The 21,269-nt window shown below is 39.5% G+C and overlaps 1 protein-coding gene across 2 annotated transcripts in view; it reads left to right on the forward strand.

Annotated features, from left to right (window-relative positions):
* The window catches only part of GAK (cyclin G associated kinase), a 66,837-nt gene that overhangs the window by 37,586 nt on the left and 7,982 nt on the right, over nucleotides 1-21,269 (forward strand). The window contains exons 16-25 of one of the 2 annotated variants that reach the window (XM_031557161.2): nucleotides 2,151-2,345; nucleotides 3,378-3,495; nucleotides 5,095-5,174; nucleotides 5,499-5,692; nucleotides 6,236-6,394; nucleotides 7,258-7,731; nucleotides 9,602-9,772; nucleotides 15,404-15,538; nucleotides 15,875-15,994; nucleotides 19,437-19,649. In XM_031557161.2, the coding sequence (XP_031413021.2) occupies nucleotides 2,151-2,345; nucleotides 3,378-3,495; nucleotides 5,095-5,174; nucleotides 5,499-5,692; nucleotides 6,236-6,394; nucleotides 7,258-7,731; nucleotides 9,602-9,772; nucleotides 15,404-15,538; nucleotides 15,875-15,994; nucleotides 19,437-19,649 (1,859 nt within the window). The remainder of the gene's footprint in view (nucleotides 1-2,150; nucleotides 2,346-3,377; nucleotides 3,496-5,094; nucleotides 5,175-5,498; nucleotides 5,693-6,235; nucleotides 6,395-7,257; nucleotides 7,732-9,601; nucleotides 9,773-15,403; nucleotides 15,539-15,874; nucleotides 15,995-19,436; nucleotides 19,650-21,269) is intronic. The other variant, XM_085213012.1, reaches the window with a different exon arrangement.

Consider the following 21,269-nt stretch of genomic DNA (forward strand, 5'->3'; position numbering starts at 1 on the left):
AATGAATTATTTCAGGATTGTCTGTGAGCAGCAAAATACTTGGAAAAACCAGTGTGCTATGAATCAAGTAGTTCTGAATTTGGTGAGACCTTAGTCGCCAATGGTGTTCTTAGCACAGCTGAATTAAATATGATCTGTAGAGAGGCAGTGGTAAGAATAAAAATAAGAGTATGCTGTCCTAAGTGTAAAGTCTTCTTCCTCATGTGGAAGGCATCATATTCCATGTTTGCTACTTTACTGACATAGATTTTAATGTGTCAGAACACCGCAAGTTTGGTGGAAAGAGTAATGATTGCTTTTCATGTTTGGATAAAAATGCTTTTTTTTTTGTTAAGGTGTGAAAGCGGAGGTGAGTTCAGAACATTTGTCAGAATGTATGAAACATTTCGTGTAATAGATCATGTAATGATGAAGTTAGTAGTAAGTTCCAGTGGTTGTAAAGGTGTTTCCTACAAAAAGGGTTAGATCTAGAAATGTGAGAAGTGTGTGGGATTTGTGAAGAGCAAATGACAGGTTATGATGTTGTATAGTTTTACTGAGTAAGGGGTCCCATGCAGAGTAACTTATATTAATCCATCATAGAATCACAGGATGTCTTGGATTGGAACAGCCCTTAGAGCCCCTTCAGTTTCAGCCCCCTGTCATGAACGGGGTTGCTACCTACCAGGTTGGGCTGCCCAGGGCCCCATGCAAACTGACCTTGAATGCCTCCAGCAAGGGGGTGTCCACAACCTCACTGAGCAACCTGTTCTGGTGTCTCACCATGGTCACAGTAAAGAATTTCTTCCTAATAACTTGTCTAAATCTGCCTTCTTCGAGCTTAAAACCATTTCCTCTTATCCTGTTGCTATATGCCCTTGTAGAAGGCCCCTCTCCAACTTTCCTGTAGGCCCCCACCTGGTCCTGGAAGGCCGCTGTGAGGTCTCCCGGGAGCCTTCTCCAGGCTGCAGGTCCTCAGCTCTCTCAGCCTGTGCTTGTAGTTGAGGTGCTTGTGCCCTCTGATCATCATCATGGCCCTCCTCTACAACCACTCCAGTACCTCAGTGTCCTTCCTGTGTTAGAGGTCCCACAACTGATGCAGTAGTCCAGTTGGGCTCTCACGAGCAGAGGGGCAGAATCTTGACCTTTACCTGCTGGTCATGTTTTCTTGATACAGTCCAGGATGCAGTTGGCCTTCTGGGCTGCAAGTATGCACTGCCAGCTCATGTGGGGACTTTCATCAACAAACATCCTCAAGTCCTTTTCTTCAGGGCTGTTACCATTATCAGATGATGTAAAAAAGTGGTCCCTGCCATGTCTATTAGCTCCATTAAATACTAGAGGCCCCCCAGTGAGGTCTCCCTGAAGCCATTCCTTCTCTAGGCTGAAAACAAGCCCAGCTGCCTCAACCTGTCTTTGCAGGAGAAATGCTGGGGGATGGAGAGCTCTTGTCCTTAAAGAGCTGCCATCTCTGTTCTGTTTCTGTGTCTCTAAAGATAGCTTCCCAGAAGATCTCAACCAGGGTCTTGACAGCTTTTTGCTGGGACGGTATTCCTCAAGATCAGAAACTCAGCTAGGGCATTGTTGTTAGAGCCTAGACCGTGTAAGATAAAATTTAACCTAGACCAGTGTGTAAAGTGCTGTTAGGAGGCTCTGAGTAACTAGCTTCAGAACTCTTGTAACTTTAATTCATTTTTTTGTGTAGAACATAAATAGTTCTCCTACTGGGATATTGTAAATGAGGCTTTTGGAAAGAGTGGCTAGTTTGTGTTACAAGTGGATAGTTGTTAGCTGTAGACCTAAGGCAGAGACTAGAGTTGTCTGTAAGGTGGAACACAGGTGCAGATGATTTCTTTCACAGGACCGTATTTTCTGTACTGTTTATTTTTGCTGTGGTGGAGCCATTGTGCTTCTGTGCAGAAATTGTGTTGCTGTCCTTACATGGAGAGACAGTTAAGGATCCTAAATTTTTATCCGTGTTTCTATTTAGTTCTCCTTTTGTGATACTGTATCAGATTTTAAAACTGTTTCCCAGCAGTGCTTTTAAATGTTCCCACTGTTTTGTTGTTACTTGTTACTGCTCAGAGGCTGAGTATTAACAAAAGTAACCTGTGTACCCATTTCTAGGATTTGCTGCTTTGGCTTCATGAGTACCTTTTTGTGTTTGACAGATACATTGAATACATGTGTGACATGGTGGCTGAGGAGCCCATTATTCCTCACAGCAAGCCAATCCTGGTCAGATCCATCATCATGACTCCAGTTCCTCTTTTCAGTAAGCAGCGCAATGGCTGCAGGCCTTTTTGTGAAGTTTATGTAGGGGATGAGAGAGTAACCACTACCTCCCAGGAATATGACAAAATGAAGTAAGTAAAGATTATGAAAACTGTATGTTTTGTTTTTCTGTAGTAAGTTTGTCTTTTCTCTGAAGAAAAATACAGTTTTGGTTGTGCCACTTGAGCAGGAAGCTTCTGGAAAAGCTTCTATATCCCACTGTAGTTGATCCTGAAAGGTTAATCATGTGGTTATTAAAAAGAAATCACGTGGTTATAATAGAAGCATGGGGGTATCTCCATGGAATGGGTGAGTGACAGTGAGGTGGCATACTGCACTGCGGGCTTTAGGAGGAAGAATGGAACAATACCCTTCATGTATTGTACCACAGGGATCAGTTTTCCCATTTTGCATGTTGTTGCTGGGGGAATATACCAGCACCACTGAAACTGAACTTCACAGTGCAGTCGTGAAAAGCAGGAAGCATCCATCAGCCATAGGAGCACTAAGGAAAGTGCTTAATGCCACTAGCTGTGGCATAGCTCTTCTGTTGCAGTGCATCACTGCAAGTGCAAACGATGCTGTGCAATTCTAGGTAATAGTCACAGATGGAGGAAAGATGGGAGAATACCAAAGTCCTTCTAACTTTCCTATAATTTTAAGCCCAGTAAAGAGATGTCATGAACTTGTAAAGAGTGAGAATGAAATTGTTGTGGGGTATTTTCACCTTTTATTTTTCCTACCATTGTTCCTAAGTGGGAATCGTTAGTAGTAGCATATCGTGAAGCAGGACAGGTGCAGTTTCTTTGCACCTTTCCTTGGAATGGTATATTCATAATACCTTGTTTGTCTTGTCCTTTGCTCTAGCTGCGCTCTTGCATTTTCCAGCAGCTTAAGTGTCTCTCTCCTGCTGTGGGCAGCTGCTGTTTGTTAACTTCTGGCTTTTAGAACCTTTTTTTTTTTTTTTTTTTTAAGTTACTTAGAGTGAGTCCCTTTGTTGGCAGTAAGAATTTTGAGTGGAGTTTATGGGTTGGTGTTAAAAGTCTTGGAGAAAGCAAACTACATATAAGGAAATACACAATTTCTCTGAATCTAGACTAAGAGAGGATATGCTTTTTCCTCAGGGAGTTTAAAATTGAAGATGGGAAAGCTGTAATTCCATTGGGTATAACAGTACAAGGAGATGTTCTCATTGTTATCTATCATGCGAGGTCAACACTAGGAGGACGACTACAAGCCAAGGTAATGGCAAATTTAACAGCCTATGTCAAGGGCTTTTTTTTCCTTTGTGCAGTTTATGTTGTAGATGTATTTGGAATCTCAGTAAGTATATAGCTTTATTTACTCTCCTTTTTATTCAAGTGTTTTGTGCCTTGTGCTTGGGGAATTCAGTTTAACAGGCCTGATAGATATGTCCATTTTCTTTGTGGCGCTCTCTGTTGTGATGCCTTGGTAAGCATTTCTAGTTACTACATTTGTGTGGAGAGCCTGTAGCCACTAGGGTAAATTTTTAAATTTCTCCAATCTCATCCAGAAGGGTGCACAGTAGGACAGAACTTCTTAATACTGTATAAATAAACGTCAACACAACCAAAGGAAAATGCCACTCACTACAGAAGTGGAATTCCAGCGACTGTTCATATGGAACAGTCTGGAAAAAAAATGATGTGGTATTGTACCCTATTCTTAGAGCCAGGTTGAGTTTTATAGCCAATTTTCTTACTGGTCTTTGCTTTTCCAGAAATAGTGTGTTTCTTTTTTAATTAAAGAAGGAAAAAAGCTAATATACTAGAAGATCACAGAAAAATGTGGAAATGAAGTCTGTCTTCGCATTACTAAAAATGAATCCTAGGCTCCTCTCAGAAGTTAAACCTGAGGGTCTGTGTAAAAGATGGAAGGATGTAATGGGAAGTTTAAGATAACCTGAAGCATTGTGGAAATGGATCCAGAGGATTTTCAGACAGTGCTACAGTTAGTTGGAAAACACATGGGGCAGACAAGTTATTACTGCAATAGAAGTTTTTCTCTACATTTTCTTTTAACTTTGTATGTAGGAGTACAAAATCCTGTCATTTGCAGAGATTGAAGGTAGTTGACAAATTCAGCCATGGTTAGCTTGTTTTTGTTCATTTTCAGTGTCAGTTTCATGGCTAATAACATTAACACCTATTTGTTGTTTTTCCTGGCAATTATTCACTACTTGGAAAATATAAGAATTCTCTTATCTGTTATGACACATGATATATCAACAGTGTTTGTAATGAGCTTGATTGGGAGCTTTGATGCAACAGTATTCAGTAACTTTTTTCCTGAAGCTCTCTTTGTCTAGTCAAATGGTCCTGCCCCTGCTTAAACAGGCACTAGACCAGGCTGTTCAGGCAGCTTCTGAGTATCTCCAAGGGGAGACTACACAGCCTCGTTAGGCAACTTGTGCCATTGCTGTGGCACCTGCTCAACAAATGACTGCTCACTGATGCACAGGGAAAGGGCGCTCTTACAGAGTTCTTCTAAACACGTTACTTCTAAAACTGTGCTGAACAGAGCTGTATCTTGGACATGTATTTCTTGGTTGGTGTATTGCATGTTGAGTTTCTTTAAGTATGTTACTCTGAAAAGTGTAATAAAGGTCATAGCATTTCAAGCTTTACGATGATGTCTAGAAACATTTGACAAACTGTGGCAATGTGAGGTTGGTGCAGAGTCACTCCAGGTAGAGTATACAAGGTAGAAAAATGAACGCTGAAATAACTTTTACAGAAATCCTTGGCTTCAGGTTAAGTACAGAACACAGTGTCTCTGCTTCAGAATTTATGTAGTTTCCTTATTTTTTGTTTCCAACAGATGGCCTCTATGAAGATGTTTCAGATTCAGTTCCACACAGGTTTTGTACCCCGAAATGCCACCACAGTGAAATTTGCAAAGTAAGTTGACACCTTTTTTGTAGGGAATTTGGACGAAGTCTTCTTTCAGACTGATCCTTCCAGACCAGCAGATGGGGTTGGGGAGAAAGAATGGTTTACTTCTCTTGCGATACAGTGAGTTCTTCTGCTTTCTTATCTCAAGGAAGCTGAAGGTTTTCTTCACAAAGCAAGAAGATTTTTCTAAATACTATCTCTTTAAGATCTACAGAGATCTACAGCAACATGTAAACAAGTACAGCATACTTTTCAGCCTTATACTGAGCACTTTGAAGTTCTGTCATCCGTTCATTAACCTCATAAATTAACCTGTGTACGTTTTTGCAGGTATGATCTGGATGCCTGTGACATTCAAGAAAAATATCCTGATTTATTTCAAGTCAATCTGGAAGTGGAGGTAGAGCCCAGAGATAGGCCTAGCTGTGAGCAGCTGCCATGGGATAATATGAATATAAAGGGACTGAATCCCAAGATCCTTTTCTCCACTCGAGAGGAACAACAGGAAATTTTATCAAAATTTGGTAATGGATCTCTTAAATATTTAGAGAAACTGATAAAGTTGCTAGTAACTTAGTGGTTGAGAATGCATTCTGATTGGTTTCTGACATTCCTTTAAATGCAATTTCAAAAAGCTTGAAAGGCATGAAGGATTATAATTTGTTCTCCAGTAATAATCTGTGCTTACAGTATAAAAAACATCATAGAGGTTATCATGTAAGTTATTGCAGGTAATGATATTGCAAGAATTCTTGCTTGTTTTAAGGGGTAGTAGTTGGTACAAGTGAACTGTTAATTACTTAGAAAATAGGATTGTATTTTATTACAAATTTAAATAAAATGCTTGTGTTTTGCTGTAAGTTTGACTTATTAATGCTGTAGTTTCAGATAGAAACTTACTAGTTTTTGCAGTTGAAATAAGGTTAGTAATGCTATATTCAAGCCTGGAAGATTTAGTCTTTGTTCTGCCATAGCAATCGGAGCCTACAAGTCAGCTATCAGCTACTACAACCAAGATTGAGTTTTAGTGTTTCTGTTAGGATCCTTGCTTAAAGTCTATTTTTTAGGGAAACCAGAGCTACCAAGGCAGCCGGGTTCAACTGCGCAGTATGAAGCAGAAGCATCCCAACTGGATCTGTCCTCAGAAAGTGCCCCGACTGAGACAGAATCCCCACACAGCAGTGGTACTGATGCAAATAACTTCTTTCATTCTCTGGATTGGAAAGGTACATGTTGGTCTCTGAAGTTACCATCACTTTTTTCTTGTATGCCTTCCAGTGAGCACTGCAGTTGTTCCTTAAGTACTCTTTTGCAGTGAAGTTCACTATTTTGTCAAAGAGGAAAAAGGTGTTTGAAGAGTCAACTGTGTATGTTAGCATGTGAAAAGTCAACTTCTTTAGGGTAAACACTAAATATGTTTTTTTGTTGTACATAACTTGAGTTTTTCTTTCTGTGTAAGAATTTTAACCTTAAAGGTCTGCAAGGAAACATTTATATTCCCACAGCTTCAATTTAGGCTGTCTGAGAAGCACAAGAAACAAAAACTAGACAGTGTTCAGATAAGCATGTACAGACTGAGGAAATGTAACTATGTGGTGCATATGTAAGTCCATTTTCTGGGCTCTCTTCTGCTGGCAAACAGTAACTGCTTGTGTTGCCATCGAATGCTGTGAATGCTGTCCAAGAAAGGATTGGCAGTTATTGAGCAATGTTCTGAGCTGTAAGTGGTATCATGTCCTGCAGTGATCGTCCAAGCCAGTGCTGTTCTGAAAGCATGAATATTGACTTACCTTCCCTAGTGCTGAGCGTGGTAGTTTTTTTCTCATTTTTTCAAAGTATGCATCACAATTTTCTAATTCTTTGTAGCTAGAGAGCTCATCTGTTAACTTGGATAATCTGAACTAGAAGAATGTAAGGTGCTCCTTTCCCTGTTCTGTGCAAACAGGTGGTACTTGCCAGTTTTTCCCATCCCTCTTTGTAAGCACTGTTTACATAAGGATTGATTTCATGTGTTCTTGCCATGTAAGTCTGATATACCTTTGGCAGAAGAATTCTAGTAATCCGGTGCTGTTATTTCATTTTATTCAAGAAGGAAAAAGTCCAGAAAGTGGAATAGATGATAACTCGTCTAAAAATGATCACGTTCAACTGTCTGATGAGAGAGAAGAGAGTGATCCTTCAGATGAGGAGTTCCCTACATTTCCAGGTGAAGAAAGGGCAGTAACTGTTGATGAGGGAGACTCTGTTACCCCAGGAGGAGAGATGCTTTTTGAAGCTGGTTTTGAAGCTCCACCTGCACTATTACAAAAATCTCTCACTGAAGAGAATGTAGATCTACTGGGACTGAATTCTGATACTTCAACAGATCAGAAACAACCTGTCTCAGAAATAAACTCATCAAGTAATGCAGCCTTGTTGAACAATCTTTTTGTGAGTGGTGCATCACAAGTTTCAGAAGAGCCCACTGGAGATCTCCTTGGACAAGGAGCAGATTTCTTTTTCAGCGGTCAGCCTCAGCATCCAGCTGCTACTCAGAAGACTTCAGCAGCAACTGTGTCTTCAGGTATGTAAATTTAACATAATATTCTGCTGCTCACCTGGTAAAAACTGCTGCCTCTGTTGTGATTGCCATGTTTGATACGTACAGTGAAGACATGTTGATCTATAGCAAAAGTCTGACAAAAATTGGCATTTTTAATACTTGGAGCTGACAGATGCTGTCCATTATCCATGTATGCTGTGCTTCTAATATCTTATCAGCTTTAATGTAAAGAAAAGAGAGCAACTTTTTGAGTTTAAAGCAGATTCACCAGTCTTAAAGATGAATAACTTTCCTGTGCAAATGTTACATGTTAAGTCTTTTTCTAGATCCGTAATGTAAGCAGCTTCTCTTGGTAAGATAAAAATTGTAGAAACCAGCAGCTTTCTTGCTCTCTATGTAGAGTGGTAGCATTAGATGTAATAGAGCTGTTCTGCATAGGTCAAAAGGCTGTGTGGTATTTTTGAATGTTAATCAGATAAGAACTTCCAGGCAACTGGAAATCCTGTAGCTTACTGTTCAAACCAGTATCATAATGCTTCTGCTAAAAGCTGCTTCCTTGTTGCTTTTCCTGATGTTGTTAGCAGGTTTGTATCAGGAGGAGAATGTTACTCTTACCTAACCTGTATTTAAAACAGTGTTTGTCTTACCCAGAGCTTTATTAAGACTTTGGCTTATGGCTTTGGCACTTGATTGAATTTTTGGGAGTAGCAACTTTCAGCCTCAATTTGCTGTAAGACTTCTAGTGTTAGTCATTCAGGGTAACTATTACAAGATTTAGTTGTGCAAAGATTTATATTCAGGGCGTTGAGGAGACTTCAAATATTTCTTCTGTAGTAATTTTCTCTTGAACTGTGTTACTGTGGTCAGAGAGGAATCAGTTGACCTTTTTTACGTAGGCAGAAGTCTATGAAAGAAGTTTTCTTTATGTAACTCTGGAAACATGAAGCAGACATGAGAAGTAATAATTTCTCATTCTACAATTGAATTGGTTGAGAAGTAACCTTAGAGAAGTGAGAATATTTGACCAATTGTTTCAGCTAGTACATCAAACTCCTACATGAAACTTTGTGCGTATCTGTTGCTGTGCTTCAGTAAGTGTGCTTGTACACATGAGAAGCCAGGGTTTGTTTTTTGAAGTGTTGCTGCGCCCTGTATGACGATCATTGCTTCAGGATGCGCTAGGATGCTGTGGCAGGATTATTGTTCCTTATAGGCCACTGAGTAAACCTGACAGGAGTCCCTGGGCTCCTGAGGATTTTGACCTTAGAGGGCAGCAGTAACAGTAAGATCTTAAGCTGTGATTCCAGCTGACTGTCACATGTTATCCCATGCTGACTATAAATACCCTCCCATTCGTTTTTTCTTCACTGTGACTGCTAAAGACCTGTTGAAAGTGTTGCTTCTTGCGTTGATGTGCTTTCTACCCTAAAGCTACCAATGCCTTCAAGTCAAAATGGTAGTATGAATGCTTTAATTGACTTTTTTTTCAGTAGTTTAATAGTCTGTTCTGTTTAAATTTTTTAGAGACTTGGCATTATATATAACTTTTTAAACAAATATAGCGGGTTTACGTGCAACTGATCACTTGTATTGAAGTATGTCTTGCATGAAGGAAAATAATGAGATGATTGAATATAGCAGCTTTACTAAGGATTTGTTGAGGACATAGTATCTCAGCCACGCACAGTAAAAACAGCTTTCATGTTGCTATAGAAAGTGTTGGTGTCTAGTGGCAAAGATAGAATGGTGACTGTTCAACACAAAAACTCAGCGTGGGCTCCTTTAGCTGATGGTATAGTTCTGCTGTCTCTGTGCCTGAAGGAGGAAAGTACTTTTTCTATACTGTTTTTCCTAAAATTTGTTGTAATTTCATTTTTTGCTTCTTTCTTAGCTGATCCTTTTGACCCATTTACAATGTCATCTAGTTCTGAGAATTCAGCGCTGCCTGGCCCAGACCTTTTTGGGGACTTTCTTAATCCAAGCACAGCATCTACAGCTAATACGTTTCCTTCTACACATAGTTCACTTCCACCTTCTTCCAGTTCAGATTTCCTAAATTTAGGTAAGTGTACTTCCAGTGTTCTGTTCTGTAGCAGTTTCTGCTGCTCTGTGCATTTGTCTTTTTGTTGTAGTCAAGGTGGGCTAGTGTTTCAATAGATTTGCTTATTGTGACCACTAGCTCCACGTTCTTGTAACAGATGCACATGTACCAAGCAGCCAGGTTTTCCTGTATAATATGATTGTAATATTTATCATGCAAGGGGATTTGTAGAATTGCTGACCTCCCGTTAGGAGCTGGATTTTCCTCCAAGAGCTCTTAAAACTAAGGGTTTTAAGCAATCACAAATTGTAGCATTCTGTCATCTAGATAGCATTTTGAATGCATTCAGATTTCAGTCTTTCTGAAAGTCTTTGAAAAGAACTGAGTGATTCAAGCAAGCTAGAGTATAACCAGGTCTTAAAATACAAGCTGAAGCTAGCTGGAACCTTCTTGACCTGCATGTGTCCTGATAATACTTACAGAATACATTATGTAATGCTCTAATCTTACTTGTTCCCTTTGATTTCTGATGGATTCTTGACGAAGCCTTTTCTTCATGTACCTATTCTGAAATCTATTTATTCTTAAACAAAAAGCTTTGTAGTATGGTGCTTCTCCCCCTGTTTCCATCCTACACACCTATGTCTGGAGTGTTGTTAGATAGAGCATCTATGCATGCTCATTCTTCAAAGAAATATACCATTATAAAAATGATGGTGTCACAGAGCCAGAGGTGCTACTTCTTTCATTCTTTCATTTTCTTTTGAAAGAAAAGGGGCAAGTACTTGGTTATCCTGTGACCCATTAGTATTTATCCAAATTAACAAAAATAGAATTTGTAAAGCTATTTTTTATTCATCACTATTAAAAACAAGAGGATAGGAGCACAATAAAAATAAAGGGCTACAGACTTGAACAGGCGTTTTCAGAAGGATGGCAGCATATGTAAAGGAGCCGTAAGTGGTTAAGATTTGATGGTATTTCAAGTGAGAATAGAGAAATTGTCCTCTACAATTTTTCCAGTTGCTGTGTTCTGAAAACACATAACTCTGAGATGGCACTGATTTCTAAAATATCTTCTTAGCTGCTTACGATTAATTTTCCTTCATTTATAGTAGATACTCTTTGCAGAGGCTGTGATGGTTAACCTTGGCTGTCTGCCAGATGCCCACAGCTTTGCTCTTGTTCCCTCTCATCCATAGGATAGTGGGAGAAAATCAGGTGAAAAAAATTCTGTGACTGAGATAAAGCAAGTTCACTTATCAGTTACTGCGTACAGGCAAAACAGACTTGTTTTCAGAAAGACCAGTTTATTATTAATTAAAAATACAGTTGGATAGTAAGAAACAAAGACCTTCTCCTTGCCTCACTTCTTCCTGGTCTCAGCTTCACTCTTCCATTCCTGACACTTCCGCCTCTTTTTCCCCACAGAGAGGGATGGGAACTACTTTGCTGCTGCTTTTTCCTCACACAGTTACCCTGCATGGGCTCCTTCATATGGTTCTTCTTACTGGATATAGGCCTTCATGGTTTGCTGTAGCGCGTGTCCTTCCCATGTACAGTAGTTCTTTACAAACTGCTCCACCGTGAGACCTTTCCACACAGTACTGTACTCCATGAACATGCAGCTCCCACAGCCCTCCTGCCGTTCCACAGGCAGCAGCTCTGGCCTGGGGCTGCTCCTGTGGGGACTCTCCTTGGGCTGTACCTCCTCCAGGCCCCATGCAGTGCTGCTCTGGGGGCTCCTCCACAAGCTGCATGTGGAGATCTGCTCTCATGTCCTCTGGAGGCTGCAGGGCCTGAAGAACTTGCATCACCATGTTGTCAGGACATAACTGCATCCTGAGGTGGGTCTGTCCAGCACAGGGAAATCTCCAGCCTCTTCTCACAGAGGCAAACCCTCGTGACAAAGTCTTGCCCTGCAACACAATGTAGACGTTAAATAAAGCGTGTGCTGTCAGGAATAACAGAACAGGATAGTATTATTCTTCAGAACTGCATTGCTTCTTAATGAAGTTGTATTTAAGAACTGTGGTATCACATTCCTCAATCCTGACTCTAAGAGTGTTTTCTTCATATAGCTTGTATGCAGTTTTAAGTTGCCTTTCCTAGTAGAATAGATGTAGTTGGCTCTACCTCTGTCTGATGTAGTCTTGAGTGTTAGCTACAGAGAAATTGGGTAAAAAGACACAGTACTCGCTAGGCTTTCTGTTTTAGATAAAAGACTAGCAACGTAAATACTGTCTCTACCATCAGTTCAGGAGTTATGCTGCTTTTGTGACTGATTCTGCCAAGAAGATCCCTCTTACTGCTTCTTTTGCAAAGTGTTCATTTCTATAAAGAAAGTAATAGATGCATGTTTTAGTTGTGTAGTTGTCACTTGGCACTTATGCCAATATTGTGGTCACAGTTGCTTGTTACCAAGCATGATGATTTTTTTTAACTTAAAAGATTTCTGAATTTCAACACTGATCTGTGTAGCATAGTGTTTACTATAACCTCACTTCAGAAACAGTCTCTTCTGGTGATTGTCTAGTCAATCTGCTCAAAACGTGGTTAAGTAGAGCAAGATGCCCAGGACTGTGTCCTTTCTGATTTGTATTTTTTAATCTCTAATGTTGCTGACTCCACAGCCTGTCTGAGCATCTTATGCCTGTATGTGGCTACTTCTACAGGAAAGAGAACAGTGCTGAAATTAAGCTTTCTATTTTTCACTCTGTGCCCATTTGCCTCCTGGCCTTCCATTGGGCAGTGCTGAGATGAGTCTGTCTTTTTCTTCTGAAATCCCTCATGCCTAATCCTCTTCTGCTCAAGTGATGCCAGTATACTCAGCCATTCTTTAGAGACAGGTCTTCAAAGCCCTAACTGGCAGAACCTTCTTTCATACCAAATTTAAGGGGAAAAAATAGACAAATGGTAATTTCTGCACTCTAAATATTTATCTGTGGACCAAAGGAGATCATCAATGTGTTTTGTTGTCTGTAACATTTGAACAAGTATGGAAGGAAGAAAATATTTTAAGATACCTGCCTTCTATGCTTGATGTTTTGTTTTTCTGACTTTGGTGATAGCTTTTACCTTAGTAAATGCATTAGCCTGTATTTTAATGTAGTTTCTAGATGTTTCTGTCAACATATGCAAAATATGCTAAAAATGCTCTCATCCTCAGTTTACAGTTACACATTTCCAAATATTTTTGAATTACTGAAACTGTTGCTATGCAGGCTTTCAAAATTCATGTGGAAGTTGAGAAATTGGGATAGCATTTCATTTTCTTTCAGTTTACCTTTTAAATGACAGCCCTTCTGTATTTTAAGCTAGAAGGATGCATTTCCATTTTTCCTTTGTAGGTAACTGTTCATGAGCATTTCTGAGAACTGACTTGGTTTGTTTGGATACAAAAGTAGGTAATTTTTAATGGAAATCAATGAGTTGGCGTGATATTTAAAAAAAAAAAAAGGCATGAGACATGGAAAGTGATCAAAAGAAACTTGAGTGATCAGTGTGGCTTTCTCCTCTGGTTTCTGTGGTGACTGTGCTCTTGCTCAGGCTCTAAGCAAGCTTAAATGTGCATCATATAAGCAAGGCCCTTGGTTCAAAATTCTCTTGTCATCAGTGATTAAAGGATATCCTGTGTAGATAAGTTAAATAAAGAAAACCTAATGTATAGTTGAGTTGTTTATAATTAAAGGTAGGTCTCTTATTTTGGGAAACTGGACAGTGTGATCTGATTACTACCAAGCTATACCTTAGCAAAGTTTGAGCTGTGTAAGTAATGAACCATGCTCTGACCTCCAGTATGTATGACCAAGACACCTCTTAGAGAATAACTTAAGGGACCAAGCTGCTATAGACCTGCTTGCTCTTCTTCAAAGTACTTAAGCTTTTGTTGTGTTTAACTGCACAACATATTTCACTCTTTCTTTGTGCTGATCCTTTATATTGATGGATCTGTACAAATTCTAGTGTGTTAGGCTACAAAAATAAGGAATTTGGTGTGTGTAGTTTGGTCATACCCCTTCAGGCTAGTTTTATCACGGGACAACATCGTTAAGTAGCTGAAAGCTTTTTCATTTCCATGTGAAAAGCATCTAAATGTAGAGGTCACAAGACCAAACTGTCTCTATCCTAAAAATCAAGGGTAATTATTAATTTCAGACCCCTTCAGTGTCTGGGAATGGCGCGTAGTACATAAAATGTCTGAACTTATGAATAGACAATTAGGTACTTGAACTTGTTTAGCCCATTATGATGCTGTATATCAAGTAGCTGGCATTCTGAGTACTGAGAGGCAAATGCATTATTTCTCTGTTGGTGTTAGAGGCAGATGACTTTTAAGTCTGGAGAGGGCAGAAAATTTTGCTATCTATTCAGCAGACTTTCACAGCTGTGTGGTATCTTTTGTTCCAGTGTTTTTTACATGCAGCTGCAAACTTCGGTAACAGAGGCTGTCAGCAGATATTTTTTGTAGAGCGTCTGGTGTGTTCTTTATGCAACTGGGAGGTCGAAGTATTACCTTCCAATTGAATTAGACAGTGAATTGTGGTGGTGAAAGTGCTATTTAAGAAGCTTCCAATTATTTCCTTAAACAAGGTCAACTAGTTTGTGTGATTTGGTATCAATATTTAGAATGTAATGTTGAAAAGCTGAGAGAAGTAGAAAAGCCATAAAATAGTAGTCAAAACATCCAAAGTATCAAGATGTCCCTCTTCAGGTAAGAAAGTCTGGGTTAATGTTCTAAACTGTAGGTATTTGAAATGTTTTACAGAAATACCACCTCTTGCTGTAGCACTGACTGTTGACATAGGAGTAAAAGAAAAGTTTCAGTCAGTATCTAAGCTGCCTTAGGGGTATCTATAAAGTGTGCTTCAAAAAGAGGTGCTCAGTTTCAAATACCTCCATATGGTTCACTTTGCATACTGTGTGTGAGGAAGTACAGTGATCACTTGCAAGGGCCAAGGTGGCAGTTACAAACCCATGTTGAAGGGGTAACTTTACAAACTAATGATTGCACCACTGCATGCAACACAGGTGGTCTGTTTTCAGCTGATGTGGTGGTTTAGCTTTGCACATAGAAAAGTGCATTTTATTCTCTAAACGAATGATTCTCCTAATCTTTCTTTGGAGGAAGCCATTCCCGCAGTATTCTGGTAGTCAGTGCATTTGTGAAGATACTGACCCTAAGAGGGCTTTTAGCTTTTTTTTTCTTTTTAGGAGCTTGCTTTGTCTTGCAAGACCTGGTGTAGCAGATCCACATGTTGCAGTGGCCCAGCTCCACCTGCATAACACCCAGACTGTTCAGTGAATAGAACATCATTTCATAAGGCATTGCTGCTTTCTGATTACTCGCTGTGTTGGCAGAAACAGGAGTGTGCTCTGAAGCATTCCACACACCTATGCTATTAAACTCATACCATTGTCTGGAATGGAGTTCTCTATGAAGTTGTTGAGATGTTTGAAATTCAATTAAAGTAATTCAGTTGCAAAGCACTCCTTAGTCCTGTTTAAAAACACCTGATTTGTTATGCAGATGTAAGCTAGCTTTATAGTTGGCCAGCTGAAAATGTTGTAAGCTCTATTGGTATTGGCAAAAATATTCTTTTTTGTGGCAGTTTTCTTAAAAGAATAAAAATGGGTATTTTTTTTCTACAGGAAATTTGACACCAGAGCCACCTAAAATATCATCTTCTACAAGCCATCCAGATCTCTTAGGTGGATGGGATTCTTGGGCAGATTCTTCAGCAGCCAGCAATGTAACAACAGCACAGCTGAAGTCTCTTTTCGAAGGTAGAATGAATTAAATTCTTCCACTAGAGGGCATAAGGAACACTCCAAACTTCATTATTTTAGCAAGCTGAAGCTGCTAAACATGTCTGTGCCCCTTTTGGTTTGTTTCTTAAAGAAGTCTTTGCTCTTGTGCTTGAAACCTGTCTTTACGTAGGGGCACTTTCAGATTTTCAGAGTTCAAAGGCATAGGAACCAAATAGCTCCAGCTACCTGTAGCAATGGCCATTCCTCTCATGAGAAGAGATGTTATATCAGATTGCTGAGGTGTACACGAGGAGTTGATTAAATAGTACTTGTAATACTCTTACATATATCATGTGTTTTCATACTATGCAGGTCAAGTTTTTACCACAGGGAGCCAGTCCAGTGTGTCTTCAGGTTCATCCTCCAGCTGGGCTAAATCTCAGAACTTTGATCCTTTTGCTGATCTTGCCAATCTTGGATCTAGTCTTCCAGGTAAGATCTTACTTTTGTGAGTCTGAACTTAATGTTTCTCTTTTTCCTGATTTGCTTCTTGTTCCAGAAGTGTAACTGGCAGCTTGTGTAAAGATAGCTTATATGAAGTTTCCTTTTCAGTGGTAACAGCAAGCTTCATGCAGTTGCTGAGAGCAGATAGATAGTAGGAAAAGAGGGAGTCTTTACAGAGATGGTGTGAAACTTACAGAATATTTCAGAAGATAAGTACAACTGTGGTTTAGAAACATTATGCAGCTTGCTTGTGAAGTCTAGTTGAGAAGATAGCAGAAACCATGTGTCCCTGATTCAGTAACTGATCATGGGGTTTCTTATCTAACATTGTGGTTAATGTGCTGTGAAGGGCGCAAAATGGAAAGCTGAATCAAATTCGTTTTATTTTGGTCCTAAGAAAGAATGGTCAGTTCAGTACTTCTGTTTGAATTCAGAAGGCTTTCATAGCTCTGCTGCTCAAATCTATCATGTTTGGGCCTGATTTGTGTTTGACATGAATACACAATTACATAAGCATTATAAACATGTGCCAGTTTGCAGTTGTGTACAAGGCGGACCACATCCCAGAGTAATACATCCTAGGATGTTGTATTCACATAAACTCATGAATTAGCCCAGGGATATTCATGAACAGCAGAAAAAATAAAGGCAATGAAAAGAGCTGAAGTCTTTGATTTTTCAGTATCGCACTGCCATTGCTAATGGCCAGTTGGTGGCTGTTTACTGTGACTAGCTGCCAAGAATCCAAGAAATGGTTTGCTGCAGACTGTAGTTGCTGAGTTGCAGAAATGTGCTTTTCCCTTAGCTCGAAGGTGACAGACTTTTGTTGCTGTGGCTGTTAGTATTGTACATTAAGCCCGTGGTGAAATTACCTTATTTAAGTACAAGGTAATGTGCAGTATTTGGCTATTCTGCTGCCTTGCAAAACTCTTAATGTTGAAGCATTATCCTTAAGGCTGCTCTACATTAAACAATTTGCAAAAGTATTCTGGCTCAGCAATTTCAGATAAATATGAACTTGCTATCACAATAGTGTGAGTAAAACATTCCTTTTGTGTTTGGCTTGAAGATATGATGCACAGTGAAGTTGTGGAGAAAACTGCTGATAGTAGAGTTAGTTCATTAATCTTTCAGATAGTTTTCAATAGGATGAATGACTACATACAGAGATGGCCAGATGTAACAGTGCTAGTTGATCTTAAGCTTGAAATGAATTTTTGCGGAGGCATAAGACCAGCAGTTTGAACTCACTATTGTCTTTTTACTTGCAAGCCCAAAAACTCCTATAATTATTCTGAAAGATGTGTTATGCGAATGAACACTCCTTAGTTGGGAGCGCTATGTAAAAAAAGCAATAGCTAAGGATGATTATAGTGTTATGTTATAAGGTATGAGTTGTGATTTGTGATAACTGGTCTTAACAACTCCATTTCTGGTAATGATCTTGTATCAGAAAGGAATATGCTGTTAAACTTGTTGTTGCTAAAAGTCAGGCATTGGCTTGCAGTATAGGAAGAATTGGTTGGCCTTGAAGCCTAAAATAATGTAGAATGATTTGAAAGAGCATTAGAATGAGATGACTTCTTAGAGGGCAAAGTCATGAGCCTTGAGAGTTGCAGGGCTTGTTTTCTGTACATTTCATAAGGTAAAGTGACTGAAGATTAGAGTGACTCGAAGCAGTTCTGCAATGGGGTGCTTCTTGTGGAGGGAATTTTGTCAGGTGATGTATTACAGAAATAGGTTTTACCAGGTGAGTTATTCAGAAGTATAGGACAGTATTTCTTATTTGGCTCTGGGGAGACATTGTTTTTGTGAGCTATTCCTTGTAGCTGCTAGTCACCGTAGTGTATTATGGGGGAGAGGAGAGATGTGGGGGATCACTGGGAAGATAAGTTTACATTGCTGTGTCCAGACAGAGAAGCTTGGGTGATTTTTTTTTTTTTTTGAATTCTTAGGGCAAATAAAAGGGCAGAAAGATAGAAACAAGAACAAGTGGATTTAAACTGGCCTGGAATTGGTTTGAGCTGAAACTTAAGTTCTAATCAGCAGCAGCCGGTTAAGAAGAGATGGAAATACAAATTTACCTTCTTCCAGCAAGTGAGCCTGGATCATAAGTTTATCATTCAGTACTGAGTGATCGAAGAAGGCTTTCCATCTTTGAAGTGATAGTGTTTTATTCACATGATGCTTAATGGCCGGCTTTCTGTTTGTGTAAATGTATTTGACAGCTGATCTGAAATTTGTTTTGTTATTTTTAGGAAATTACTCAGAGATAGAAGTTGCTTTCTGCTTTGGAGTACCATAAGTGTGAATGTGGAATGTTTCCCTTACAAGAAAACTTAGATGTGTCTAAATTCAGCCACCATGCTATTTTTTTCCCCTATGATGGGTGTATGCCAGGAAGTTTTATGCTGCATCTTGTCAAAGGAACTGAATTTCTTGAAATCTTCCCGGAGTTGGTCAAGAGCAGTCTAATGGCAGCTTGGTTAAGAATGCATCTAGGATTCATTCTCATCAGTTAAACAAAAAGCTAAATAATTAATTTAAAAGGTTGGAGCTTTTTATTCAGCTTAATTTGTTTATAATGGGTATTGTAGACTGGAAAAGAGGTCTTGGGCGTTCTCCCAAAGTGTGTAGCTGATAAGGCTGCTAAGCAGCTGTCTCAATACCAGCTAAAAGAAGGGAAATAGAATCCTAAAAACTTAGTACAATATTAGGTTGATAAGACATGGGCCTATAGTTTATGGATGGTTCATTACATTGTCTTGTACAAGATTCAGAGTTTTTTCCTGTTCTCTGTACATTTGTTGATAATGCTATTGTAATATTAACTTATCTTTCTAAAGTAGTTGTGCAAGAGACCACTAAGGACATTTCGAAAGCATTCATTTGAAAATATCCTCAATGTATTACATCTTCGTGATAATATTATTAGTTTTCATTGTCTATTATCATAGGATCATAGAAAGGCCTGGGCTGAAAAGGACCACAGTGATCATCTAATTTCAACCCCCCTGCTATGTGCAGGGTCACCAACCAGTAGACCAGGCTGCCCAGAGCCACATCCAGCCTGGCCTTGAATGCCTCCAGGGATGGGGCATCCACTATTAACAGACAGTGAAGTACATTAAATCTGTGGGTGTGACTGCTGTCACTACTGAACTATTTTCTGGCAAGTGCACATTCAGATAAGTGAATGCTTCTGGTGTAAACTAACACTTGGGAACTGAATGTAAGACTGGAAGACTTTTAATACTGGCTCTAGATCCTGCTATCCAGGTTGTTAATGAGAAGAAAATCTTTAATGCTTTCTGATATGTGGTGGTGCCACAGTAAAATGTATGGTCAGATGTTAAGGCCAAAGTGTCTTTCTTATTTTAAACAAGTGACAGATACCAAGCTGAGCAATTAATTTAGTTCTTACCTTTAGGTTCCTCCACAGGTGGATTCTCTTCTAGTGGGTTTGCTCAAAAAACTGTTCCATCTCAGAAGTCAGGAGGTCAGTGGCAGAAACCCACAAAACCACAAAATCCTTCTTGGCAGTCCCAAACTAAATCTAGTACACAAGCTAAACCTAACTACACAGTGAACTTCAGTGTTATTGGAGGACGAGAAGAAAGGGGAGTCAGAGCCCCAAGCTTTGGTAAGTCTTCTGAAAGCTTTGCTTATAATGGCCTGTGTAAAGTTAGATTCATTGTTAGCCTCAAACTTTTGTACCTCGGTCTTTTTTTGTTTACATTTAGGTCGTATCTAGTGTGAGTCAGCAGAGAGGTTGACAAATCTGGTGCAGAGCTACACTAAAATATCATAGACAAGCTGACAATGGGTCAAATATTTGCGGGTTTGGGCATAAACTAATAAATCTCTTATCCAAAGGGGTGGTAGTTTTATGACCGTAGATTGAGAATATAAATTTGCATGAATGTAGTGAGGAGAAATGATTGATAGAATTGCTTATAGACAAAAGGTTGCACCTCTTTTTCCTACCTGAAGAATAGTAAGCTTGAACTTACTGGAAATCCGTGTGTTTCAAACACATGGGAAGGGGAGCAAACTTTAATAACCAATTTCTTAGAGTGGGTGTGTTCTTTCTGTATTAGCCTTTATGAGGAGTGGGAATAAATCTCAGATATACTGATAGTGGGATTATGCTGTCCTTTCACTGGCACATAGGTGAACAAGTACTTCCATTAGTTGAAGTGATGTCGACCTATGTCTGGCAGGAGGTAACAGAGACTGGTGGGCACAATTTGCAAACAGGAAGATGCAATTAGAGAACAGAAAAGAAGTGTAATTAGCAAGCTGTAACAGGCCCTGGAATGTGGTTATTACTTGTAGAATCAGAGAATATCCCAAGTTGGAAGGGAGTCTTAGGGATTGTGCCCAACTGCCAAGAGTGTTCAATTCTTGGCAGTTGGGCTATGAGTTCTCAGAATAGGGCCACGAGCCCTCAAAATGCTCCACTGTACCACATCATGCCCTGATATATCCTGCTGTGCCCCCAATATACCATGGCATGCCCTCCAACCTCATTGGTGCCCCACGTGCCTGTCCCAGCACCTTCCAGTGAGCCTAGCACCAGGGTCAAAACAAATGCCCATGAAGCTCTTGGTGCTTGCCCCATTCTTGACCCCAGGGCTCTGCAGGAGTAGCTTATTTGCCCCAGTAACATTAATTGTTTTAGCAGGTGATTAATACCTCAAAAACAGGTGAACCTCAGCATGAAAGTTCTGAGTATTCATTTGGTTGTCCCTGTTCTGAATGAGGATCGTGCTAGGTAACATGTTGGTTGAGGTCTCTGCTTTAGTCGTGCAGTTCTCCAGAATGTATGTTCTATAACAGTGCCGTAACTGTTCTTGTTGATGGTTGGTTTGTTATTCTGTGTAAGTTTCAGTGTATTTAAATGCACGATACGTTTCTGACTAAACCATTAAGTATTCAATCATCTGAAAAACTGCAGCACAGCATTTGAAGTTACTTTATAGTGGAAAACAAAACAATTTCCAAACTCATGAATAGATAAATGTGTACTCCCTCAGATCCACTCGTCTTTTGAGAGAAGAGAACATGCAAGCATTTAGTCACAAATATACATTGGAGATTACCTGTTTTACTGGGCTAAAAACTTGTCAATGACTTTCTGTCCTTTTGTTACCTTGTGGAATTTATGAAGCTACTGAGGAATATTTATGGTAGTGATAAATGTCATGCAGGTGTATGAGTGCAGTGTGTTTCCATAGCTAATGTGTTTTCTCACGTAATG

This window comes from Meleagris gallopavo, chromosome Z (assembly GCF_905368555.1).
Source record: "Meleagris gallopavo chromosome Z, MGAL_WU_HG_1.1, whole genome shotgun sequence".
Taxonomy (NCBI): Eukaryota; Metazoa; Chordata; class Aves; order Galliformes; family Phasianidae; genus Meleagris; species Meleagris gallopavo.